General features: G+C 38.3%; 2 protein-coding genes and 1 long non-coding RNA gene across 6 annotated transcripts; 1 reads left to right on the top strand and 2 right to left on the bottom strand.

Moving 5' to 3' along the window:
• Positions 1-3,844: 3,844 nt before the first annotated feature.
• Positions 3,845-14,211, bottom strand: LOC112558910. Its single transcript, XM_025229663.1, has 12 exons — positions 13,030-14,211; positions 11,755-11,826; positions 11,522-11,592; positions 10,764-10,937; positions 10,304-10,444; positions 9,686-9,799; positions 6,894-7,151; positions 6,356-6,497; positions 5,456-5,570; positions 5,099-5,187; positions 4,784-4,933; positions 3,845-3,982 (listed from the first exon to the last, which is right to left on the bottom strand). The coding sequence occupies exons 1-11, from the start codon at positions 13,119-13,121 to the stop codon at positions 4,873-4,875; spliced, it is 1,329 nt and encodes a 442-aa protein (XP_025085448.1). The 5' UTR covers positions 13,122-14,211; the 3' UTR covers positions 3,845-3,982; positions 4,784-4,872.
• Positions 14,212-14,996: 785 nt separating this feature from the next.
• Positions 14,997-16,981, top strand: LOC112558912. Its single transcript, XR_003098248.1, has 3 exons — positions 14,997-15,129; positions 15,669-15,827; positions 16,270-16,981. It is a non-coding gene; the product is annotated as an uncharacterized LOC112558912 (long non-coding RNA).
• A 500-nt stretch (positions 16,982-17,481) lies between these two features.
• On the bottom strand, positions 17,482-26,093 carry LOC112558911. Of its 4 annotated transcripts, none has more exons than XR_003098247.1 (7): positions 26,037-26,093; positions 25,224-25,365; positions 24,544-24,759; positions 24,150-24,300; positions 21,431-23,808; positions 19,153-20,771; positions 17,482-18,680 (listed from the first exon to the last, which is right to left on the bottom strand). XR_003098247.1 is itself a non-coding variant. In XM_025229665.1 (5 exons), exons 1-4 carry the CDS (start codon positions 25,248-25,250, stop codon positions 23,576-23,578), a joined length of 627 nt encoding a protein of 208 aa, XP_025085450.1. In that variant the 5' UTR covers positions 25,251-25,726; the 3' UTR covers positions 17,482-18,680; positions 19,153-23,575. The 4 variants fall into 4 exon arrangements, 1 of the variants encoding a protein (XP_025085450.1); XR_003098246.1 differs by having other exon boundaries at positions 19,153-19,517; positions 19,716-23,808; XR_003098245.1 differs by having other exon boundaries at positions 19,153-23,808.
• Between the last annotated feature and the right edge of the window lie 1,535 nt (positions 26,094-27,628).

Consider the following 27,628-nt stretch of genomic DNA (forward strand, 5'->3'; position numbering starts at 1 on the left):
GCAAACCCCAAACACGGGAGATAAAACCTGCCCCCCTTTCTTCCAAAAGCTGGAAAAAACTGACAGGCTTTCATAATGCTTTGTTTTTAAAAAAAAAATGGAGAAATTTATTTTGGGACTCAGAAGAAAAGACTCCACATTTAAAATCCATGTTTGTTAGCCGTTGGTTGCTTGGTTAAGTAAGTCCAAGCAGACCTATTCAAAGAACTGGCTTTCTTGCTATTTTTCCAACTCAGTTTTTAACATTTAATGATTTTTTTACAAATACATGCAGTAAAAACCACCGTTTTAATTCCAAACAATGTTTGTTTTTTTAATGTTCATCTGCATATGTTTAACATCCCTGGCTTAGCTGATTCAGTGAACTCAGAGTAGAATATTCTTTGTGGGATTAAACTTTCTAAATTAGTTTTTTGTAATGCAAAGAAGGAAAAATTACTTGAGATGATATTTTTTGGTCATAAGTGTAAGGAACTCACATGCATGCGGTCAGGGTTTTTCCACAGCCTTATGTGCGGTCTGAAGTCCTCCAGCTATATACGATTGTCCTGATGCCTCGGGATCGAGCCAGGCGCAATGTAAGCCCGCAGCACATACATGTGGACAGCTTTTGGCTAGTCTGGTCAACAGTAACACCCATCGAAACACAGGTGAGCTGGCCAAGCACTGTTGAAAGCCACAATGTGATTGTAGAAGGTTCCCATCAGTTGACACTCCAGGTTGCTGTGGTTCATAAGTCATTGGGACAACCTGCACAGCAAAAAGCTCAATGTAATGTGACAGATATCATTAACTTCATAGTTTGCCCCTACTAATTTTTCTTTCATAAACTGTTATTCGCAAACAGTGTGTGCATCAACTTTATTTTACTGATTTCTATTTGTTTCCTACTCCTTTTTGTAAGTTGGATGCCTTGATTAATGAGTTCAGAAATTTTTCAACTTACTGAGGTAATTAATGCAGAGACTTAAAGAAAAGTGATCTTCGATGGAAATGCTGCAGTTTATGAATAGACCACAAACACCAGTAAAATAACCCTCACGCTGTCTGTGTTGTGGTCCAAACACACTGCTGTTGAGACAACGAGGTGTGAAATGCAACTGTAGAACCTTGATCCCACTCTCTCTGTCAAAGAAGTCTGACCAGTAATGCATGTAGTGTCCTGCTGTACTGATAGTCCACTTCTGGGGAATCTGGTATTCCATCATTCACAACACCTGGATGTGGGGGACTTGCATCTAATGTTATCTGGAAATGATGAAAAGTAGAAAGACATTAATTGCTAGTGAAAATGATGTAAAAGATCTGTTTAATATTTGTTGGTAGGTCTGGTTGATCTGTTTGATATTTTCATTGTCCTTTCTTTCCCTCTCACAACCCACTTTTCTGTTGTTGATTCATCTATGTAGGAACTAACCTGTTTCTGATGGTGGTGGAAAGATTGGCATGATTAACAACTGTGACCACAATATAGTAATCGTAATCATGAACACCAACACTGGCATGCTGAAAATGCCACCATGCTGGAGTCCAAGGCTGAAGTCCACAATGTTAGGCTTCACTTGAAAATGCCGATGATAGCATCCAACAGTCCTGTGAGTAACAGTTTGCACCACGTACATATGTTCCTAGCGGTGTCTGACACTGCTCAAGAGTCTAGAAGAAAGATGCCCATAAAAGCAATTTCAGTATGTTTTTGATAAGAAATTACTGGATAAGATTGTAAAAATTGTCAACATTGTAGCAATGTCTGGACAATAAAACACTGCATAAATGATAGGTGATTCATTATTTATGTCAGAAATTGCCACCATTTATCTCTTAAGGAGAAATTAATGATCTTTCGTCATTTTTATGATCCCATAATTTGAACATGCATCAATCATGAATGAATGGCAAATAGCCATTTCAGCCTAGATCGTCAAGAAAGAGAAGTTAAAAAGACATTCTGAATAGAATCTAGCCTACCTGTCATGATAAAAAATGAAAGAATCTATCAAAAAGGGATCAATCTACAATATTATTTCTAAAATGCAGTGAAATAGTCTGTACTAGCCTTCTGCCACCTAAGAAATATTTGACACATATATTTTTCCAAAACAATGCACTTACATTAGTTTCCCCTTGTGGTGGTACACTTTCTACCCCATGAACAATGTTCTGTCCATTGTAGTTTGTTCCACTAGCTGCCACTGGACACTGTACAGCCCACTGTGGTCATCAAATGCCACCCATTCTATTCTGCAAAGCAAAAGATTAGCGTAAGAATCAAATTATATATATGTTTCAGTGTTATATATAATTGAAAGAATAATAAATCAAAGATACATATGTTTTTCACCAACATTCCTTGCAATTTCCAACTAAGGATGTTTACCTGGATCCAAAATGGTTAAGGTGGGAGTTCTCACAAATTACTTGCTGAAGCAAGACAATGACAGTCTGCTGCACAAAATCATGATATGGTCTTTAACATTATTGTCAACTATAGAAACTCTAAATATAAAGATCATAAAGACCTTACGTCATTGCCTTGAGCTCCTCCAGTCCATGGACACTGATGTTCTCAAAGTTGTCCTTGGTCAGCCACAGATTTGTGATGATTGGAGGCGAGCTGTCCACATGTACTGTTACATTCTCTTCATAATAGTCCTCTCGGATGTCATATGCTCTCACCCAAAATGTCAGACTTTGGCCATCCACAATATTTGCCTACAAACAGTTTTATTTCCTCTGAAAAGTTTCTATTTTTATGAACAGGACTACCTGAAATGTAATTATTAGGACCAACAGAGAACTTATAAAACAGAGAATACAAATATATAGCACCGACTTAAAGCATTTACACATTCACTCTTTATTACCTCCATTTTTTCAGATACAAGGATAAAAGCTATACAGGAAACTCAAGCTAATTGTTATACTGTGCAATACTCTTTAAGTTCGATGTTGAAGAAACTAAACTGACTATATCAAAAAATGATGGAGACAAATGAGAATTACTAGCTATTAGTACCTAAGTAATTCAGGAAAAGAATGATCATACAAACATTTAAAGTTTTTGTCATGGCCAGTCCTGGTTCCTGAGTAAATACAGATGGTGTCTTCTGAGTTGTCCCTCCTTTTGCATCGACTGCCCAAGCTGTTGCAAATTTAACTATACCTGCAAAGTATTCCATCATTAAATAGTAACTATTGATTAACAGTTTTCATGCATGTTTCAAAAATGTGTTTCATAAAACAAATATATTTAAAGTCCATCCTCATATCTATCATATAATATCAGGTATATCATATATACCTGAGGCTGTGTGCAAATGAATGGAGCTGTCTGAGTGACAAATGTATGAGTCTGTTGGGTGGATATGAATATGTTGTAGTAACATGTATTTTTTGTGTTTTCTTATTGAGTTCCACCTAATATCCATCTGAGATAAATAAAGTTTTATCTTGTATTACAACTCCCCCATTATCTGACAATCTATATTGATTCAAATAGTATACACAATGTATTTGTAGAGAAATTTTTAAAAATCTGTAATGTTGTATTTGTCTGTATAAAGAAATTCTGAATGTATATTCTTTTCACTCACAGACACACTTCAGTTATAAATATCTGAAACTGCTTGCCTAAAGTGTTCTGAATGGCTGCTACAGTCCTGTTTCCTTCAGAGTCATCATATGCATTCTCTACTCCAGGTTCTGAAGCAACAGCTGCCAGAAGATTGTGGTTGTTGTGGAATACATTGGTGTACCTTTCTACCCATGACAGTGTTACATCTCCCTCACTGTGCTGCCAGATGAAGGATGTGACCTGTGCTGCAGAGGTCACACGCAAAACTGAGGAGGCTGTGACACTGATCTGGGAAGACGAATCATAAAGAAAAAGTCTCCGGCAAGATTTGTGGTTTCCAGCTCTGTCCACAGCAGACAGGACAATGGAATACATTCCAGGGCTTGTTACAGAAAAATTTGTAGATCCCTGAAAAATTAGAAAGAAGCCAAAAGTGCCAGTAATAAATACCATTAATTGATATTAACACTCATTTTATCAAAGTCATTTTATTATTTTATTATTCGATTTGAAAATATATTACCCCTCATTTGCTTTCTTCACTGGCTGGTAGTCACAGATTATATACCCCATTAACTTTCCCTTCTGACATATTCCGCTTTTTTTGGCACCGGTTTGTTTTGCTCATCTTCTGATGTCAAACTTCTTCAAGTCCCTCTCAGACAAAGATATAATTCAGGGCTTCTGCTTACGCAAAAAATTGCGTACAGTACGCATTAAAAGTTTGGAGGACCCCTTCAATTTTCGTCAATGGGGTCCCATTCAAATTTGGGCGAAGAACAGGGACCCCTTAATTATAGCCAGAGGTCTTTCTCCTACCATGTCTCATCAACTTTGAACAGATTACCCTTCAGTCTTCATCACTCTGATTTTCTCACCCACTTTATGTCCAAATGTAAGACATTTTTTTAACAGAGACTTCACTGCAACCCTGTCCTGACCATGAGTGTGCATAACATGTGTCTGTATTTACCTTGTGTATAAGTGTCTGTTGCTGTTGTAGGAATAAGTGTGTTGTTACATGCGAACATGGGTGCATAGTGTTAGTGAATCCGTTTATGTGGATCAGTCAGTCTCTCACTTCTGTGAAGTGCTCTGAACAAATCCTAGGAAAAATGCCATAAAAATGTTCATCATTATTAATTTCTGTCAATGTATTTATCGATAAGTTTCAGCTATAATATAAAGCATGGTTTATGCAATACTTACAGATCCAGTACTGTTGACAAGGCCTCTTGTGGCAAGAGCTTTGTGCTGGAGTGTAGTTCCCACATAGTCCAGTTCATACACCTGGTATGTCATCTGGTGTATGCCAGCATTGTCATCTTTCCAGCCATTCCACAGAATATTTTGTGTGTTCTTGAAGAATGAAAATATATTATTAATGATATTGATGTTACCAGAATATTTTTGCCTTGTACTTAAATTAAAAATTGCTAATTAAAAGAGTTATTAGTAAATTACCAACTGATAATGGAATTAATGAATTATTTCATACAAAAATAAGCTGGAAAAGCTACATACAGATTTGTGATATCTTTGACTGTTAACATGGACTCTCCACATCCAGAAGCAATTTTGCAGTGGTATGGAACAATGGTGTCAAAATGAATCTGGTGAAAGAGAAGGAAGATTTGCTTCTTATTCTTCGTTTAGTGGCATCAGGTAGAAAGCACAAACAGATAAAACAAATGGTACGCACAATCAGTAAATTACTGTAATGTCCTTTAAAACTTGCAATTAGGAATGGATGTAAATGGACTGATGTAAGGATCTGGGGGTAAACAGTTGTAAGAGGTTAACCAGCCAGTTACTTTTATATTATTACTGGAGATTTTCATGCTATCATGTAAAGTACTTTACAATAAAAGATGTTTTCACCTGGAACTGGTGGGTTTTGGTGTTGCCATTAAAATAATGTGTTTCTATCATTCTTGTCTCTTTGTTTTCAACCTTGACAAACCCTCCCACATCTGCATGGAAGGAAAATTCCAGCCTGAAATAAAGCAACCATGTGGCTTTATTCAATCACAGAAGAACTGAAATCCAGTATGTGTGATTCTCGTCACCAGGAAGAGCAAGGGTGACAATTCAGGAATTAACAGCATTTTACACAAGAAATTAATGAATATTAGTTACCATAAAGCAGGAGGGGCATGATCTCACTGAATGTTGACCTGGCTGTTTGTTATTCATGTGTACAGTTAATTTTGCAAAATCAACCCATCTGTCTGATTCCTGTTAGGGTTGGAAAAGATAAAGTATTGAGGGACAGAAGTAGGCCACTGGTCTTAAAAAATAACGGCATCAAGTAAGTGTGGTTTCTAGCATCTCACTTCCCAATAACTGAAAGATCATGGAATTTATTATTTTACAAAAGTTTGTAATGCAAGTAAAAAAAATGAATGAATGAATTAATGATCAAGGTAAAAAAACAAAGTAAATGATGAGGATCATCATCATCATCATCATCATCATCATCATCATCATCATCATCAATACTGTTCTTTTCACCGATAATGATAATAAAAACTGTTGACCGTGACCATGAATAACCTTTTGTTTAAAACTTTTTCCTGAATCTGTTAGTTGCTGCTGTACAAAACTGTGATTATGCTAACACACAAACACTGCTAGTCACATGAAACCTGTGATATGTGTTTTATCCAATTGTCCCCCCTGAAGACAGTATCAACAGACAAGCATAACCCCTTGTCATTTTGTACCACTCAAGAGATGTATACATGTATGCATGCATGAATTTGACACGGGCATACTAACTGGTCACCATGCTGAAAAGGCACTGTAAGAGAGCCAGAATACTCGGCTGGCTGCATGGTTGCACTACAGGTGAACACTGCACGGTTGGGGTCATCTCGACTAGAGCCACCACAAGTGCGTTCATAAACCTGGCGTGTAGTACCTACAAAGAACAGCCTTGTCATGTCAAAATTCAGAGAAAGACTAACTTTATTAGCTTGATCAAAAGGCTATAATAATGATGAAAGAACAGTTTTTGTAAATGTCTTAGTAAAGAGCTTTTTGTAAGAGAAGGTCTTGAGATACTTGATGCAAAAAATGTATCAGAGATTAATATATACATATACAAATAAAGCTAAGACGATCAATAAACATTTTTTAAATGCATTGGTTATTTTGTAAAATAAGAAAATCTGAAGTTAAGAATGTTAAAATAAAAAGTAATATCTAGTGTACAAAAATGTCTAGTAGAACAGCAGATAAATACCCCCTTGAACAATTTGCAAACATCTAGTCCTACACATTCACACTCCCACACACATTCTGACACTCAGCCTACCCCTGTTTAAGATCAGTTGTGTCTTTCCTCCAGTGACCCCAACCTTAGTTTCTGTGATGTAGGCATGGTGGGTAGGCAGAATAGGATGAAACTGGCCATTCCATTTGTAGAAAATGTTCTGAGGACTTAAAATATTTGTCCAGATTTCATTCTGAGATGCAGATGGCCCTGCATTTGTATCGAATGGGGCTATCACAATTGAACCATCTGAGGCAGTTAACTTTAGTTCATTGTAGATGATGTCAGCTTGAGACACAACTGTGAAAAGAAAAAGTAGAAACAAATATTAAATGATTTGTGTAGTCAGTCTCTTGATACCAGTCTTTGAGGAGAGCACATAGACAAGGCACCTGACAAAGGTCCACCACATACCATTCTTAGGTGATATTGAGCAGGTCCAGCACAGGACGACCAGTCCACTCCTTGAGATTTGTAAGCCAGTTCTTCCTCTGGTCACCGAAGTGTCGACCAACCTCCAAGGTACCATGAAGGACAGTCTTTGGAAAGTCGGTTTTCAAGACTAACTTTGATTAGGGTTCCTAGTGTCCTGTGAGTGTGGCGACCATGCTTCCTACAATGTCATTGGTCTTGTGTTCCCTATATGAGACCCAGAGCAGCCTCGTCACCTACTTAATTGTTCTCGACTGCCTGGATTCTCATTTCTATATTGACGAGCAGAATCAATCTGCAAAGCAGAATCGGTACTACAAGGGACTTAGATTGTACATAGTAAACCTGATGCTATGACTGTACGAGATTCTGTTCTTGTAGATATTGGTTCGCCATTGCCAATGACCACAACTTTGCTCTTTGCGATGCTAGTCTCCATTCCTATGCATTGCAACTGTTTGTCAGTCTGTTTGAAAGGTCGTGCAGTTTAATTTCTATTAGTGTCTCTATCAGATCGATGTTGTCTGCAAAGTGTAGGTTGCAAAATCGGCCCTTCTCCCTTGGAAATGGAAGTGTGATGGCCGTGGGTTTCACACAGCATGTTCCCCCAAAAGACGTTGAACAGCTCCTCTTTGGTTATCTCCCTATGCTCTTATACAATGACATCTTATACAACTGCTAAAACGAGGCATGAGACAAGAAATCTTCCGGTTTATTCACATTCTTTGTTTAGGCTCGCCGAGACTAACAGCGGAGAACTTCGCAAGAGGCTACGCGTTGGTCTTGGCAGACAGACAACAGTCCACCTGTACACATCCTTGGGTAGATTGCTGTCTGTCGAGACCAACGCTTAGTTTCTATAGAAGTGATCCGCTGTTGGTCTCGGCAATAGACAATAACAATAAAAATTTTGTTACGCATGTTTCCTTTTGGTTATTTGTTGGTGGGTGGATCATGGAGGGATAGGGGGAACTGGGGACACAAGATGTGGATAGGGGCGCAGTCAACGCCATGTCAAGCACATCAGGCCGGACACCACGGCGGTGTTTATTGGAATAAGCAACACCTGCACACCGGTGATTTACAGCACATTGTATTGTTACAGTACATTGTATTGTTACAGCACATTATATTGTCAGTGAGCGAAATATTAAAAAGACCAGTCGAGATGTCAGAGCTTAGCTTAGTGAGAAACGACAGTGATAAACCTATCACAGTTAATTACCAGTCAGATCAGGTGAGCAGGACGTGGACAAAGAAAGTGTGAAAACCATTTTATACTTTAACGCAACCACCGCGTAGCCGGTAAGGTGTTAATTGATACTTCGTCTGTAAAATGAGAAAGAAAGAGCTGAGAAATTGTGATAAATCTCTCCCCCTTTAAAGGTAGTCAGATCATATTAGCAAGAAAGGTGAAGAAAAAGGTAGTTCTAACTTTGCACTTTTAAAAAGCCAAGTCGCTGTAAAAATCATTTTTCTGCAAAAATCTCGTGAGTACACCAAAGCTTGCTGCTTGATTTACTTTGCATTTTTCCGCTCGGGCGCTTGGAGCAAACATCATTGCGAAAATTGTGTGGTTACAGGTCTTTCAAAAGATTTGTGTACTGAAATATACTGTAAGATATTCTGTGAATTGGACTTAGCTGTCAAGAATATTTGTGAACTGAAGTTGTTCTGTGAAAATATATCTGTGGACTACATTGAGTGGGGAAAATATGTTTGTCGACTAGATATGTCTGAAGGAGAAAAGTGAACAACTCAAGATTCAACAATGGATACATGTCTGTGGGCCTACAACCACGTCGCCATACCAGTCGGTAAAGATAAGTTTGTATGTTTTTTTTAATATACAGAAGAGGCCTCCGGAACTGCTCTGTTGAACACATGAGTCAACTGATTAATGCATTCAACTTGCCCTAGCAAATTTAATTAGCAGCCAAATGATTACGGGGAAAGCAAGAGGGAACCGTAAGGACCCTCCTGTCAATCAAACAAGTACCTCACTAGTCGTCCTTATGGCTCAGCTGGTGACGGTGGTAGAGGTACTGAAAATTATATATTTAGGAAATCTAAACAACTGCTCCACTAGTGAGAGCTCGATTTCTGGAATATTTTAAGCCGAAGCTAGCGAAGTTTACTGTCCCAAAGAGGGCGTGGCCTTAAGACTTCAAGCTCTCATATAACAGTGAAAATTTTTACAAACGCTTTGTATCAAACTATTCTCCACCTTTTTTTTAATTTTTTTAAACAAAATTCTGCAAGTTTTCTGCTAAGAGAGAGTCAGTCATGCAATCACTATCTCAGCTAAATAGGATATAACTTCATTTTCTCACATACTTATGGTCTCCTACCTTATTTTTTGATTGTTTATTGTATCTGTAATGCCAAATGAGATAACTTACTATTTTGACAGTGCAGTCCTCCAAAACCGCTTGAACATGTGCAGCTGCTAGCGAGTTCTGTGGGACAGCTGCCTGGATAACAGCGGGTGCTGTCAGAGCGCCATGAACAAGCCTCTGAAAGATAAATGTTACAGTTATTGTTAGTAACAGAAGTTCAAAATATGCCTAAAATACTATTTTTTGGGACAGCGTGGTAGATGATCTATCGTTTATTCCTCTTCATTTTTGTAAGAAAAGTTACATTTGTGAGGCCACAAAAGAAAACTAAAGACTCACAGCCATTTTTAATCAATCCAAATGAGAACTTAGTTAAGTTTCTTAATGTGTATCTGAGCACACATTTTTTTCTGTTTTAATAAAATAATCTATGAGCACCCTAACAGCACAGAGAAATCAAGCATTTACAAACTGTGATAAGTTTACTAGCTTCATTTACATTTATGAAGTCATACAGAGTTGGTTGAGTAAGTAGGGAATTTACCATCCACTCATTTGGTACAATGTTCACCCATTCTTTCCACAGTAGACAGATAATCGTTTTTGATAATTTTACTGTTTTACAAGAGAGACATATAAGTTCCCAAGTGGAACGATTAAAATCCAATCTAAAGAGCTTACTGTTACAAGCCCTGTTGTCAGAAGATGGCACATAGGCTCTGTAACCCACCAGTTCCTGTACTGTCCCCTCACACCTGGAGCACACCTGATTTGTTGCGGTGGTGCAAGTCTCTAAGTTACAGTTTGAAATAGCCGTGCACACTGCACACCAAGGTTAAAGCATGTTTAGGATGAGTAACAGTGCAAAATTCAATAAAGTGTGAACAGAACATGTTATAACAGAAATCTCTTTCCTTCAAGTGTATAATTAAATAGCTGTTACACTTTCTACTAATTTGATCAGCAGTTTAACAGTGCAACCAATCAAATTTGCATTTCCTTGAGTTATCAGTGCATTATTCCTCCTGTCAGTAAGCTAAAGGTAACATTTTGGGAAAAAAATCCCATTTAATACCTTTGAGAAGAACACTTAAATACACATTGAAAACTTTTGATATTTGTATTTAAAAAAAATTCCTACTTGAACAAACTGGTCCTCCACTGTAAAATCCTGCCTTTGTGCATGTACAGCTATTTGGACTGTTACAGGAGCCATCTGGGTAGTACTGGATGGTACCATCAGTATAAATGATGTGTGAATCACCAATGCGAGTATTACAAGCCCCATTTAAATTTGTTAGACCATTGCATATGGCTGAAATAGAAATGTCAAACATAAAAGTGGACATTATGCACAGAAGGGAAAAAAGATAGTGGGACATCTACAATTTATATTTGAAATCATTGTTAAATGCACTGCAACAAAAAAGTTCTGTTCCATGCTCCTGTAAGATTTTTCTCTCACTCTTTCCTCTCTCTCTGTCACACACACACACACACGCACACAAACATGCATGTGCAAACACACCCTCCCTCTCACACATAAACACACGTGCGTGCACATCTGCACAACACACTACCTCACTTTCACATCTTTCTCCTTCTCTCACATATATTCACATACATATACGAAAATTCTGTAAAGACCTTTTATGATCTATAGTAGATATACCATTACTGTCAAGTTGTGCAATTGCAACTGTATGTGCAAATGTGAGTGTATGAATATCTCCTTTATTTAACACATACTCTAGCTCTCAAAACAAATCTGTGGTTCTATGAATTTTTATAAACTGCTAGCTCCTACAAAATAATATCTACTTTACCTAAAACTACCAGCAGACCAAAGTGATACAATTCTATTTAACCTGAGCACTATTGCCGTGTTACATATCTTACCATAGTCGCATGCAATGTCATTGTTGCTGTGCCAGCCTGTTTCACACACATATCTTTCCCGACGTACTGATCTGAATAACAGTTAAGAATGTAAAAAAAGTATTAGCGATAATGTGTATATTTGATATTGCAAATAACACTATCAAAGTCGGAAAAATATAGACTGGAAACGTCACCCAAGATAGTATGTCTATAATATTAGCCAATCTTTTTAGTCAAAACTGATCTCTCACCTGTATTTATTGAATACAAGCAGTGTCTTGTATCGCTCCTTTTCATAAAAGGCTTCTGTAACCACATGGTTTCTGTAAAGAAAAAAAATAGAGAACTTTAAAATAATCCAAACGGCTAACATTAACAAGGATTTGAAAAGCATTTGCACTGTGGATGTGAGCATGAATATGCTTGCCTGATTATGATGCCATTCTGCCACACAGCATCATTTCCAATTGTCCCTGATATCTTGTAAAGCACATTGAGCTTGCCTTGTCATAGGGAAGTACTGGACTCAGAATGTAAATGTACAGACCAGACCAGTCAGTTAATTGGTGCATTTTTAATTTAGGACTGACCATGCAGTGTGTGTGTAAAATGTGCTCTCAATTCTGTGTGCAAAGGTCAAGCGCAAGAATACACTCCGATTGCAACCAGAGCTTTAATTCTTGCTACAAACGGTTAACACCGCTCCATCAAAGGCCTCTCTCTCTTTTCTCTGTGTGTATTTTCTTGTAGCATTGTAAGTTTTTTAAATGTCAGGAGCTGTCATGTTATGAAAACAGACGAAATCCGGGAGGAGAATGTCTTTACTGGTGTGGAATCCCTAAAGATACATGCACAGGCATCAAGTACATCCTGCTTTAGAAAAAAAAAATTATGATTCTGTCACTTCTGACAAACCTAAGGCACACAAAAGCCCGCAGTTGAATAACAGGTTTAACCATTGCTTCTTGTTAAAACATCTACGTGTAGAGCCACTTCAAGCAGGGTTCTTCCCAGTTAAGACAGGGTTAGGGTATGCTTAGGCCAGGCTTTGTAAACAGGGGTGGCACAGTGGGCGGTCTTGTAATCAATGCGAGCCACAATGAACGAATAAAGTAACAGTAAAGCTGCAATAGTTAACTTTTGTGAGTGACACATTATTGCATATTCCTTTGGTGCCGTGGTAAACATTCAACACCATGACCACCAGCATGCAATGACAATGTAAGAATATGTGATCAACAGTTGGGAATATTTTTTCCTCTCTTTATTTGAATTCCATGACATATTGAACTTCCTTTTCTTTGATATCTCCTGATAATAGTGGTAGTGTTTTCGTTGTTTCGAGTAAAATGTTTTCTGTCAGTCAAGGCAGATAATCTTTAAAAAATGGGGAAAAAAGGTGTGAAATTCCGAGGAAGCTCAAGGCTGGAAGAGCAGCAAGCATGTCTGTACAGTTCGACCGAAACTGAAAGCAGGCAAAACAGTGACAGCATGAAGGACAAGAACAGTAAACATCAGGTACTTACGCATCTTTCTGTAGAGCCGCCACAGTCGCAACACTCAACACAACAACTGTAAGAGCAAGCCAGGCGTGGGATGTCTTGCTGCGAGTCTCCATAGGACTGCTCAACGGTCTTCAACTGACGACTAACAGAGTAGTGTCCTGTGACCTGCTCTGTGTTAATTGTGGTAGTTTTCTGTTTTCTGAGAGTCCACGGAATAGCTTTCACAAAGATTTTAAGACACCCTATCTAACTTCTGGACCCTTCCAGAGCTGAGGGTGTGCGGGTGTCAGCAGCCTTTGTTCACACGTTTGATTTCAACGCTTTGTTTATTTACATTTCTTGAGTAAGTTTTGTTTTCTTCTTAGCAAACTTTCACATGTTAACACTTTTTTGTGATTCTTGGAGTAGTAAGGGTACGCAGTGGTTTAAATGCTTCGTACGGTTAAGTTTATATTACACATTAAATCTTTTCTTTTGATTACCAACAACCGTTTTAGCATACTGAATATATATAACTGCACAAAACAATTCCAGAATCATCGGGGTTTCCAGCACAGGTCACATCAGTAAGTCTCCTTCTTTAGTATCCATCTGTGACGTGCCTAGCATTAAAGGGTAGGTCTGAAGAGTGTGAAAAAAGTAGACAGTCTCTCCCGGTCCACAGAGCGGGTCTCGTTGCATGTGGGTAGACGGTCTCACTGTGAAGTCGGTGATAAAGTGGGGCCCTGTCCACCTTCCATGTGGGTAGACAGTCTCACTGTGAAGTCGGCGATAAAGTGGGGCCCTGTTCCACCTTCCCTCTCTCCCTATCTTTTGTCTGTCGCCGTTTCGGCGGTCTGATTGAGATCCAGGATGTGGAGGCCAGTAACAGGCGCCAGGTGCTTCCCCCACCTATTCCCTTTATGAGGCTTGTCACATCTTAATGTCTATTTTTCTTATATGAGTGAAGTGTTTTCGTTACAACAGAATGGATTGAAAATCTGGCTGGCTTTCAAACAGAATAAATAAAAATTTTGCATGTTTTTACCTACAGGATATCTATGAATCGGTTTATTAGTCTACTTGTGTTGATACTGAACTGGTATATTTTCTTTTAATGCGGTACTTTTATTTGAAATATTTTTTAAAAAGTTATAGTAACATATTGATGACTATGTTTCTACGTAGTATCAATATTGTGTACCACTTATGAATCTTTACTAAGAACTCTCACATTACATACACCAGTGTACATGTACTGGTGTGATAAATATTTGTTCGCGCTTAATACTAAAAAAATGTTATTTCTGTGAAACCTAAAGCTGCCTACGTATTGAAATCGCTTGAAGCCTTTTGGGCGTTGACCATCTGCGCAGTTTTTATCCGAGCTACTTCCTAGTACAAGAGGGTGTATCTGGGTAGGAAAGGGTTTTCTGTTCTAGTTTATTCATGTTGACCTATAAATCTCGCTCTGTGTTTACCTTCTTTTGTCATCTTCGTCACTCAGCTGAGAGACACCATACAGACTCATTCTTCGACTAATATATGATCAAATAAAGTTATGAATTTGAGTTTCAGCTTAAAAGTGATTAGTGTGTGTCCTTAGGTGTGATCATCTAGGACTGCCATGCAGTGCGTGTGTGTGTGTGTGACTTCTTCATAGTTCAAGGACTTGGTAGAGTTTTATGACGTTAACGGTCAATACTTTGTTCTATTTATATTGTTCTAACCCATAATCCACTGTTTTTCAGACTAAATATCAATGGGCATCAGATAGCTGAATATTATAAAATACATAACATTGTATTTGTGTAACCATACCAGTCTACTTCATCAGACACACAATACACAAAACAGGGTCTGTACATACAACCGGATACATAAATATATGTAATTATACTCCTACAATGACCTACATCTAGGATCTACGCATCCATAAAACCGGATGCCTTGTGGGCTGATGCCATAAATTTACTCATTTTACTTCCTTGGATGCCTGAGGAGTTTGACTTGTCTAAATAGATATCGAAATACAAAAGTAATTTGCTTAAGCGTTCGAGCGCAGCATACAACAGTTCTCACAAGTACTCTTGCTTAATATCAGCAATATATAGTAACGAAAACTGTACCTCGCTAGAACTCGTAAGTAAATGACTTTTGTATTTTTATACGTATTTAGACCGTTTTCATCACGTAAAACTGGTTTTTGATATGCTGTATATAACAGCCTCGCTTAGTCGTTTGAAGACCAACCTGAATGGCTTGCGTTATAAACCTAACCTGTAAATTTTAGCTTCAAAAACCTATCCGTTTATTATTAATGAATTAACTGATGGGTTTTAGAGGTTGAAATGTACAGGTCAGTTTTATATCGCCTATGTCTACTGATATCTGAAAAAACGCAAACTGTTCAGGTTGGTTTTTTGTTGTTTTCATACAAAGTATTTAAAAATGAAAAACTGAATCTACCATGTTGTCAAAAACCTGGTATTTGTTTAATTTCTGGATGAAAAAGAAACGAAAAATGTGGGCGGATGGCGAATGATTTTCGTGAGTGCAAGTATCTCATGATGTCACTTTTTTTTAATGTAGCGGCGTCATTCAGACTCCACTTAATAAGTAGCATTGTATGTTAAAGCTGAATGATTGCTAGATTTTAAGGACTGTATCTTTCTGTCCAGGATGTGTTTCTTTGTATGTTTTTTGTAAATTGGTGCGCTACATCTACTTGAACTTTGAGAGGGGCGGCAACCAGTAAAAAAAAAAACCAAAACTGTTGTGTCTGTGTTTTTTTCATGTCGGAGCTTCGAACCTGACAGCTTTTACCTTGTCAACAAAAGGTGTGTATTTTACTTGTTTAATTTCTGTACGACACACTGAGCCTGCTTATAGGAAACAGTGCTGTAAAAATCTATTATTCTACATGGATACTGTTAGCCGATTGCTTATGTCAAAGCACACTGACCTATCTGCCAACAAGAAAATGCGCTATAGAAATTATTAAGCTTTAAATATAGTTTTTTTAATTTTTAAGTTAGCTAAACAAAAAGGAAAAAAATCACTCTAGGGAGTGACATGACCACACCCACGATGACTACTTTATCCAGGATGCAAAAAATTTCTTGTAATTGTTTACATGCTTTATCTTGATATTCATAAATAATGTGTATGCCAACTTGTCAGAGATCTACTTGTACAGGTTTAGAATAGCTCACGATTGTCTCCACGCGCTAAAAGTATTGTTTCAAGGCCTGCCATAAAATACACAGACTGTATCCACAGCTTGTGTGAACTGAGAACCATGCCAAACATTAACGAGGCAGCTGTTGACTCTACCCGCTTCTCCAAATCACTTGGTCTCGACAGTGACCTCGCCGACTAGCAGTGACCTCAGATCCAGGGGCAGCCACTCTCCGAGAACTACAATGGCTCTGTGTTATCTGCGCTTTGTTGCGGTGCGTCTGGCAAAACAATTTCTCTTGGAATACATGCACAGTACTTCCCTCAGCGCCAGTTGACGGATAAGGATAAGGCAGATTGTATTTGATGAACATATCAATCTGGTGTTAGCTATGCACCTTGAACCAGGTTAACTGCCTCTTTTGGACTTGAGATAACGGTAAATGTAGCGCTTAAAGCTGGGTAATTGTTTGCCCGGTCTCAGCTAGCAAACTTCCTCTTCACAAAGACATTGAGTATCGAAATAAACTGATTCTTCATGACTGTTCACTCGGATATTTTACGTGTGGTAAAACATGGCTTTACTGAAATGTCGCTAGCTTCTTTCATAAAATCCTTAAGAGAATGAGAATGAGAGCCGGGCACTGATGGCGTTGAGGTATCAGCATAAATTTACATTATAATTCAATCACTCGTGAACTACAACTTAACATGTATTAATCTCAGATTACTGTAAGAAGCCGCAAAAGAAAGAAGTATTGAAATCTATGTTTGTGTGTGTGTGTGAGAGAGTGTGTTTGAGAGAGAGAGAGTGGGGAATACCGAAACAAATTTCTCTCTCTCTCATTATTTTTTCTTCTTTTGTTTTTTTCTGCGCAATGAGCATTCTTCTGAATGGATACCTGCGCATTACAAATCGACATCATCATCATCATCATCTCACACACACACATATCAAGGGTTTGAAGCGCCGTTTCATTATCAAAAACGACGTAGACAAACTATCACGGTTGAAAGGTACAGCTTTTTATGATGGCCGCAGGCTGTGATTGTACTGTTAACATTTAGCGCAAACACAGACGTTAACGTATGTGCGGGACTGATAAATGCGCCTAGATATCTCAATTTGGCAAGCTTACCATTTCCATTCACCTGCCATGGGTGGTTTTGTTTGTCATTTACACTGTGTTGTTAAAAAAGTCACAAACTTCAAAATATTTTCTTGTTATTGTTTCCTACCACAACTTTTTTTAAAATCTGAGGATGAGTTCATGTTTACATCCCGGAGGCGGGAGCATGTCGGCGCCTGTCGTGTTTAGGAAAGTTGGGAAGAGGATTAATTGTCGAGTCTAGGGTTCAGAATACTTGAATGCTGGTGTCGCTGTTCACTCTTGACAGACATAAATCAGATTGCTTTTGTACTTTACAGGTCACACACGCACACAGAATAAATACAGGACTCCGGTCTCATTCCGGTGTTAGTTAGTCCCTACAACAGGGCTCGCCACCTTTTTTGATGTAAGACTGAATTAATACCGAGTAGTCACCTGACCCTCTCTACGCATGAAGAAATTCACGTGTGAGCAATGTGTTCATTTAACAAACATCTTCGCCTGGTGAGAATGACCACGATACCTGAACTAACGTAGGCTGCTATGGACCCACACCAACAAAGCCCACGTCTTGAAAATGTGTCGGTAGTCGTGCTTGGCAACAGACTACAAGACTAGTTGCCCCGGACAGACGATTTTTAAAAAACTTTAGATAGCAACAGATGTAAACTGTGTGTGTGTTTAGAGGAAAGGGGTCTATCAGTTCTGGTTCTTTCTTTACTTTAAGACAGTAAATCAAACTCACGAGATATATTTACGTAGATGTATGCATAAAGTCAGAAGGGTCAACTTCTGCAGACAACATAATCACAACTGTAAAGTCACACAAATCATAAATATAAATGTACACATCATATAATATATGCACAAATATATGGTGGACAAATTATTAATGATGGTGACACAAAGACATGTACACCTCAATTTGCACGGGGCAAAAAAAAAAAAAAAATACACACGTTGACACAAATGCAAGAGATATTTATGCGAAATATTCAAATTATATAATGCAAATAATAAATGGTGGTGGAAGAGAAATGCAGATACTGATTAAAGATGGTATAGACGTGGCATGGCAAATATGGGTGAATATATTCTGAAGGGTGGTTTTGGTGCTCTTCACTGGTTAATTAGCAATCTCATGGCGCTTTGTATTGCCTGCTCCTATATTTAGCCCATCAAGATGACCCGCCTGATCGCTACCGTCTTCATCATTGATGTCTATATCATTTTCATCAACACCGCTTTGTATCAAAATAGTGTTGTGGAGAACACAGGCGGCAGTAATCACATATGGAATGTCAAGGAGGTGAAAATACTGATGTGGAAGTCGTCCTTCTGGTGATTCTAAATGGTGATACAGATTGCAGGTCCTGAAGGCACTGCTGTCGTGAACTGAACCTACGTTGCCAGAGTGGACATATAAAAATTTTAAGCTGCTGTCACAACGTGCAGCACACAAAAAAATAATGCACGAAAAATGTACAAAATAGTTTTCATCTGCAAAATGAATGAAGAATAGCTAATAAATAACCAAACAGTTTGAACACGAGACGAATGTTAAATATAAACTAGACAGAGCAAGGATCAGTGCCATCTATATTACTATTTCTTGCTTTTAGTGTATAATTTAGAAAACTTTATACTTATCCTTTCCTGTAGTATGCTACGCTTCAAATTTCTTATATTTTTTACATTATTTATGACAAACTTGAAGATGCGGATGGAAACACCACGTGGCATGGTACGAAAAATAATTATAAAAATACTAACATTTTTCTTTATCCATCTTTGGATTGTGATTTTTTTAGGTTTACAATCACACTTGAATTTTGACTTGCTACAGAGTATATATGTCAATTTTAATTCTAACCTGAAGATGCATAGCAGGAAAGCCCTTTCTGCATATATAACTTTCCCGTCTTGGCCCTGTAGTTCCAAGGATGGTGCCATCAAGAGCAACTACAACACCCGGCATTCCAGCTTTCTGCTCCCATTTTTCAGCAAGCATGTGAAGGGCATTCCTTTCTGGCCGTTGGATGACACCGCCTTGCTTTGCTTTGTCCTGCAGATCAGCATTACGCATCTGTGTAGTGAACCCTTATTCATTACAAAACGATCTGCCACGCTGCGATAGGACTCTTTATTTGCCAGCAACCACAAGGTGGCAAGAAGCTTAGTTCTATTGCCGAAACCTCTTCCTTGCGGCAGATGAGGCTCAATCCAAGCCTGGAGAACCTGAAAAATTTCACCAAAGATCTCTATGACAGTTTTTGTTTCTCTTGTGTGTGTGAGCAGAATTATAGATAAGTTTAGTAATGCATTTATATATATAAAAGACGTTCACATTCGCTATAATTGATTTTGGTATTTTTATTTATATTTTATTAAGTTTATTACATTTTACTTTATTTAAATTTTATTACAGTAACTTACATCAAAGGCGTCCGGGAACATTCGAAAGTGCGAGTATCGTGGAACGGTGACTTAGACGAAATCGACCACGTGCGCGTTGGAGTTTTCACTTTTGTCCTGATTGACTTCTGTGGACAGGTGGGCCGCAAGCTCGATATTTATATGCGACAGTTTTGCTACAGCTTTGCAACACCTCTCAGCACGTCGGGGTGAATCTTCCGAAACACGGGTTGTAATTGCAAAACAAAGACTGCACTCAAACCTCGCCTCATGTCTGCCATCTTGAAGCTCTGTCTTCCGGCTATTCTGCGTTGCACAGGGACCGCTAGCTTCGCTAACGGCTAGATTCGTTACCTGCTATGCAACACGCCACTTCTCTTGGCAGACAGGAAAGATATTCGCACGTCCTTACAGCTTTTTTTCTTTCCGGCGAGAAGATAGAACCGCCTTTACACTCCTGTTTTGCGTGCCTCATGGTGGTTTGAAAGTCAAAATTTGTGTAAATACACTTACATAAGCACACGGAAGTGGGAAGCACAGCATACTGCTCATAAACCTATCACGCTTCATTATCTTAGAAGCAAACGTTGTTTGAAGAAATGAACATTTTGTCCAGTAATCAGTAAGTCTAGGCTTCTGCAAAACGCTCGTATGTAAAATAAAAGCCCCAAAATTATACAACTCACAGACTTGTACAGGCTTCCATGTTTCTAGCTGAAATAGTAACTTTAGATTTTTTAACCTTATCTATCACCTGCTGTGCATATTCACCTTCATCTTCTTTATCTAATCCTTATTTATAAAGAAATTTTTAAAAATCGATGGGCTTAAAATTCCCCCGAGGGGGAAGATTTAGATAGTCCCTCAAACCTGGCGTGGCGACGAAGCTTGGTTTCATATGAAAACCACTCAGGTTTTTACACCATTCGTTCAGAAAATCCCCGTCTGCAGATGAGGGAATATCCTCAGCTTCGTTGTTTTCCTCGTATTTGTTGAATCTGCTGCACCATCCTCTTGATGAGCATTGATTTCAATATCCTCTTCTCTCCTCGACACATGCTGCGGCCATGCGCTCGTCTGCAAAAGGATTTTCATTAGTCATATCCTCTACATCTTCCTCTAACACTACATTTTCCTCGGAGTCTTTAGATTAATCGTCGTCGCCATATTCTTTCACCTCCAACTCAATTCCCTCGTCCGATTCTCCGAGGAACAAGTCGCACACTTCTCGAGCTGTGGATCGTCTCGCATTTTTTCAGTGGAAAAGAACGGGAACTGTGAAATTGACGATACTTCCGTCAAAACAGACTTCCCTCCCATTGAAAGGGAAGTAATTGTGTTCAGAAATGCTTAAGCTATCGTAATTAATCAATTATTTTTCTTACTAAATAAATCGCTGTAAACGTCTAAAAAATTAAAACAACCCATGGGATAAATAAATGCCAAAACTATCTAAACCTGTGGTTCTCAGAGAAACAAAAGATACAACAACATAAGACATAGCTCAGGTTGTTAGTCATTTTTTTCTTTGAGTGCTTCTAATAAAGAAAAAAGGACGAGTAGTGCATTAATGACAGTTGAAACAAATTCAATGAATTAATTTCAAATAGGAAACTGCTTCTGCAAAATATCTGCCCTTATCAACAGTCTCGACCCAGGCGGGGTCATAGGTCGCCATTCTCCACCTATAATTCAATATTACACTATACATTGTGTACTGCTAGGGTATTGCGTACACGCACGTGTCGGCGTCGGTGGCAGAGAACTCGAGAGTCATCCCGAGCCAGCAGTTCAGCTACGACCCCGCTGTCCATTCCTCGTGCCTGGCCCCTGAGATTCAAGACACATTCAAGACAATTTGTTAAAAGTGTTTAAATGTTACATGATACTTAAAGAACACTTTTTTAAAAATGTCAAGACTTTAAGTTGATCATCTTCAGGTAAGTATAAGTACACTCTTTTACCAAGACGTGGGCACAACTTTGAGTTCCCCACACGAATTTGTGGCAAAGAGAATAGCATCTACATTTTAAAGTATTTAAATAGGGACACTTTAAATTATTTGTTTTAAATAATTTGTTTACAGCAAAGTGACACTGCACTCGGAATATGACTTGATGATGTAAGAAAGAAAACAAAAGAAAGAATAATCAAGCCTATCCTATGTATGTGCACATACATTCACACTACCCCTCTACTTCGCTTGCTTTCTTTTCCACACTCTCTTTCTATCACAGACACTGCCTTACAGACGGCAAAAGGTCACATTCAGCTAGTACTGCTGCTAAAGCTAGCAAATTAAATAAATTAAATTGAAATATAGAATAAAAAAGACCGTCTAAGAGTTATCTGTATTCTTCTGTGCTGTGTGTGGGTATTTTGTGAGTTGGTGTCCACCTATAAGATTTCTCTGGGCCTCTCACAGAGTCCGCAAACTTCTTTGTATTCACCTATACAACAGTAAATCAAATCGACATTAATAAAAACAGCCAAACTGTAATTCTAGTAGCAATGAAATGACAATAAATAAAGACCACACTTAATGTGCAGCATAAATGCCATCTTATTGAATTTACCAATCACGTGCCACAACCTCTTGCACAACAACTTATTTTGGACTGAATTCCATTTCTAAAATTATAGAAGACTGCTAAAAATACTACTTGCTACTTTGTACTTACTGTTGCCAAAAAACAATGTCGAACAGCGATCGCTCATGAAGAATTTTCTGTAGCTGCAGCGACATTGGCCAAAACGCGAAAACACCGAAATTTCAAAACCGCGGGCATGCAAAGCGTTAACAGTTGCAGCTTAGTCTGCCATTGGATTAAAGGCTTAAAGTCCCTTGCATCGATGGTCGCGTCTTTTCGGCGTCCACGAGCATGATCCCTTTATCGGCTGTTATTGGCTTAAAAATAAATTTGATCATTGTTGCGATGATACACAACGCACGCGCGTTGATGCTACATGACCTCCAATAGCGTGTGTCCAAGCTTTTGAGTAAAGGGTCGGAGTAATTAATTGTTCCTATGTTGGAAATATGTTGTTTTCTGCCAAGGTGTCCGCTGAATCACGTGCGCGTGAAGCGGTCTAGGACTATCTGCAGCGGTGACCCCCATCACTAACCGACTCGTCAGTGTGTTGCGCGGTCTGACCTCACGAGGTCGTCCGTGTCTTATGCTCGCTGGTCAGTCACCTTTTGACGGGGATGTGTGGTCTCTTGTGCTGCATTGGCTTAATCTGTGGGTACTCACTTCCATATATGTTGTGAGTATAATCGTTTTGTCTGAGTGGACAAGCATTCTTTTCCGAAACTGAACTTCTGCAGTACTAAAGATATATCATAATCAATAAATAAAGCTTCCTTTTAAGAGTGAGTATGAAAGAGAACAGTGTTTATTTTGCATGGTTGTTTTAGTTTTCGAAGAATTTTGATTCATGATTTAAAGAGAATTATTATGAACTAAAAGCAGTACTCGTAAATTACTTGATGCTTTGATTTCTGAAGTGTTAAAGATAAGTTTTAAATTCCCTATAAAGAGGTTTTTAATTTTTGAATTCCTTTTTGGAAGATTTATGTTGAATTCCCTCAGCTGAGGTTAGTATAGTGTTGTGTTGTGTTGTGTTGTTTGTAGCATCCTCCCTGTTGGCGCTTGTTGTGTGTCTTAATCCCCACTTGTCGATTAATACTGTATGTTTCTGAACTTAGATGAGTGCTGAATACTAATGTCTTGTCAAAGTTCTCGGACTAGGAAAAAAAATATACAAGATTTGGACGGTCCAAGAGAATATTTATCTGTTAAAGCTTCTTCAATAGTCACGAGAATGTGTAAAGGGGACATGGCACACATGCACTCATAACACAAGAAAATGAAAATGCATTAGCAATACATACCCCTACTGTCATGCACGTAGGGTTCAGATGTCAACATGAGGTCAAGGTCTACAATGTTTGTGACCTGCACTTTTGCAACATATGCATGTTGTTGATGAAGTCCCCAGTGAAGCTCCGAGATGTTGAAGGCAGCACATGATGGTGGAGTGGACTGGATGCAGCTACCCGAAGCACGTGCAAGAGACTTTGGATGCAATAACGTGCCGCTTGTTAGCTCCTCTGTAATTCAAAGTAGCCGGTCAGTGAATACTACAATGAAAAGCTTCAGTAAAAAGCATTCCATCAACTGTGTCATGTTTGCCATTGTCTATAACCTTTGTTGTCTGATAAGCTAGTGATTTGATTTCCTGTGAGCAAAGCACCTTGTTTGCCTTCAGGTGCTTTATAAAGATGATTACCATTATTATTGTTGTTATAATCTTACATGGCACAGAAACCAAACAAAGCATCTCTAGTTTAGGATTACTAATTTATAATTGAGTTAATAGACAGAGGGATATTTCTCTCTCTCACACATGTATGTGCCAAATGATACATAAACTAATTTGTAGTGCACCTACCCAAGGCAACATAAAACTTAAGATACTTTTTCTCTGGATCTGTAAATAGCTGTACATCCCACCGTACAACCAGAAAATCTGATTCCATAGTTAAATTCAATGTTCCAGAGTAAGTGGCTGAAGATTGAATTACAACTATAGGACCCAGTTCCTGCAACAGGAGATTAAATTATAATCTGATTCTGTCACATTGATGTGCTGGTGAGTTTTGACCAAAAATATACTTCAGGGACATTCCTGTTTTCATGGCAAATAAATGAAAATTATCTTTAGATGTAACGTGAATTGTGGGAGTTGATGGTCAAGCAAAAATGTTTTAAACTGAGAGAAAGACAAAAGGTCTGTTGTAAAGTAGTCATATGAAGCCCATGATTTAATGAATCATTTTACTTACTGCATAAGAGACATTTCCCGCTTTTTGGACTTTGATAAATATATAAAACGGAGTTCCAACTGGCAGTGACAGATTATCATTCTGATAAAAGTTGTGGTGTGTGCTGGTAAAAGGAGAGATGTCAGGGGTGTCTCCATAATTCTTTGTTGAAGCCAGACCCACTTCATAGTCATAGATGCCACTTTCATTTTCATATGAAGACCAGTTCATGTACAGCTTTGGATATGAAATGTTTAAGTTATTGATTTAAAATGTCATAGTTTTTAAAACAACACATTGGATCGGCAAGTATTAAATGTTACTAGAAGTATGGTAAAACGACAAAGATTAGAAAAGTATATTTTTCTACGAAAAATTCAAGTCAGAAGTTCTCTAAATCCTCACCGGAAAGCAAGGACATAGGGATGTTAAGGGATTTTACATAAATCAGGCAATAATATGGTAAGCAGTGAATTACAAAGTACCTAACGAACGATATAGAGGATTAACATCTCGCAAAGATGGTTACTCTTAAAATAACAGTTGACATTAGCAAAAACTCTGCCTTAAAATGTCGCCAACAGAAAGAAGAAACTAATTCACAATGAAAGTAAATATAATTAACAGATATCTCTCATAAGTTCTTTGCAAGTAAATATTCAAACGATGCCGCCATTATTGTAAGATCTTGACGTACTTACCTGGTGATCTTTGTCTAAGTAAAACATCAGAGTAAATCTGCTCTCAAAAGCCTGATACTGACAGGCATCAACAGCTTGGACAGAGGACTTGATTGGACTCAGAGGAAAGAAGTTCACATCAGGTCCAGGCTTGGTCTTGTTACTGTTGACCAACTCAAGCAAAATCGAAGAAATAGCTCCTTTTGCTACTTCAAAAGTCGGTTTACAAGTATTTAATTTTCACAAAGTCATAAAGACCACATTTTAATAAAACAAAATTTTGTGTCGCATGCCGTCGCGTTTGGGCTCTCGACGATGCACGCTCACAAGTACGCTCTCACCCATCACTACGTCCACTTGATCATCCGCAACAAGCAACAATGCCAACCGATCCTCAGTCCGCCGCACTATAGCCACCTATTGCACATATGGGCATGGCTTATAATTAACGCCCAACATCCTATCGTCCTGAACCAGACATCCCATCAAGCAACAGACTGGAGCAGTTTGTGGACGACAGCTACCCCTACCTACCCCTACATAACTGGATAATGTACCTGTAGTAAGAGGATCGCTGTTTATACACGTCGAAATTCACTAACAAGATAAAATGGTAGCTGATTCAATGCATAATGAGAATTATATTTTTGAAATTAACTTCTTACAGTAAAGTTTCGGACTGCAAAGTAGACAAACAATAACTGATCTTTCATATTCTGTTTTGTATGGAACTCACATGCATGCGTGGTGTGGGTTTTAACTTTCAAATAAAATTTTGTATCTCAAGGAAATAACAACTGGACTGATATTTTATCGTATGTGTAAGGAACTCACATGCATGTCTGGTCAGCCTGGTTTCCACAGGCCTATCGTGCGGGTCCGAAGTCACCAGCCATATACCATTGTCTGATGCTTCTACGATCAAGCTCAGGTAGCGAAAGAGTCACCCAGCCACATAAACAGAGGGGCACTTTTGCTACTAGTCGTAAACAGATAAACCATCTGAACACACAGAAGCTGGCTCTTAATGGCACCGTATCGAAAAGCTACAACAGTGATTGTAAAAGAGTTACATCAGCTGGAGCACTCCAGAGTGTGCTGTGGTTTCATAAAGTCATGACAACTGTCACAGCAAAGAAATCAAATGATGACAAAATTTTTGTTCCGTTGTTCTCAAAGTACACACAAATTAAAGCTACCTTATACATTATATTGATAAATTACTTTGTCAAAGTCAGTATAAGAAATGGCTGATAGTAATCTATAATATTATAGGTCACTTCTGACAGCTAGAGGCTAGAGATAAAATAGGTAACTAATGGGTTTGAAAATAAACTCCTGTCAGCCTACATGATTACAATTAACCTAATATGGGGATCATAACAAGGCAATTTCTTAATGGGAAGTATCTGTATCTTATGAAATGAGTTCATGCAAAATGAAGGTTTACTCTGTTGTCTTGTGTGTTGTGTCCAAACACACTGCTGTTGAGACACGAGGTGTGAAATGCATACTGGTAGAACTTGATCCACCTACAAATCTGTCAGAAATCTGACAGTACGCATGTAGTGTCCTGCTGTACTGATAGTCCACTTCTGGGGAATCTGGTATTCCATCATTCACAACACCTGGATACGGGGGACTTGCATCTAGTGTTATCTAATAATGATGAAAAGTGAAAAGGGAGTGTTCATTGTGTAAATTTTACTTTGAAGTAAATCATTTCATAATACATTGTCAAACATTTATTGGTAGATCCACTAGCCATTTATTAACCATCAAAGTGCCTTGTTGATCTTAGACATTTCATTTTCTCTCTCATTCCTTTCACATATTTGTCATTCTGTGTATCATTTTTTTCTCTCTCTCTCTTTCTTTCTTTGTCATTCTGTCTGTTGATTCATCCGTGAAGTAACTAACCTGCTTCCTGATGGTTGTGGAAAGCTTGGCGTGATTGACAACTGTGACCTCAATATAGTAATCATAATCATGAACATCAACACTGCCATTGCTGAAAATGCCACCATGCCCCAAGACTGAAGTACAAGGACAAAGAAAACCAAAAAAAAAAAACAATGACAGCTTCACTTGAAATGCTATGATAGCAGCCAACAGGCCCTGTGCAGTAACAGTTTGCACCACGAACATAACTTCCATAGCGTGTCTGACATTGCTGAAGAGTCTAGAAAGAAAAGCACTGTGGTTATTGACAAAACTGAAATTCTGAAAGAGTAAACTTTTAAACCCATTTTTATAAATGCATTACTCATTGTAGACAGGTGTCTGGACAACTAGATAAATTAGTGTGAAGTGTGATAGGACAAAGATGTCGCACTATATACACTTGCATGAAGTACTTGTCAGTACTCTAGAAGTACTGAGCATAGAAAACATACAGAAGTCATAATAAAGTACATGAACCCATT

Source organism: Pomacea canaliculata, linkage group LG3, assembly GCF_003073045.1.
Source record: "Pomacea canaliculata isolate SZHN2017 linkage group LG3, ASM307304v1, whole genome shotgun sequence".
In the NCBI taxonomy this organism is placed as follows: Eukaryota; Metazoa; Mollusca; class Gastropoda; order Architaenioglossa; family Ampullariidae; genus Pomacea; species Pomacea canaliculata.

Bases quoted from the DNA above. Each gene is read 5' to 3' on its own strand.
- LOC112558910 (XM_025229663.1), bottom strand. From the start codon at position 13,121: ATGGAGACTCGCAGCAAGACATCCCACGCCTGGCTTGCTCTTACAGTT. The intron at 10,445-10,763 runs GTAGGAATTTTT...CTTGGTGTGCAG, and splicing joins TGGAGGACCAGTTTGTTCAA to TGTGCACGGCTATTTCAAAC. The intron at 5,188-5,455 runs GTGAAAACATCT...CTCTTTCACCAG, and splicing joins CCAAAACCCACCAGTTCCAG to ATTCATTTTGACACCATTGT.
- LOC112558911 (XM_025229665.1), bottom strand. From the start codon at position 25,250: ATGTTTTACTTAGACAAAGATCACCAG. The intron at 24,760-25,223 runs GTAAGTACGTCA...TCATATCCAAAG, and splicing joins ACTTAGACAAAGATCACCAG to CTGTACATGAACTGGTCTTC. The intron at 23,809-24,149 runs GTAGGTGCACTA...TTTGAATTACAG, and splicing joins TAAGTTTTATGTTGCCTTGG to AGGAGCTAACAAGCGGCACG.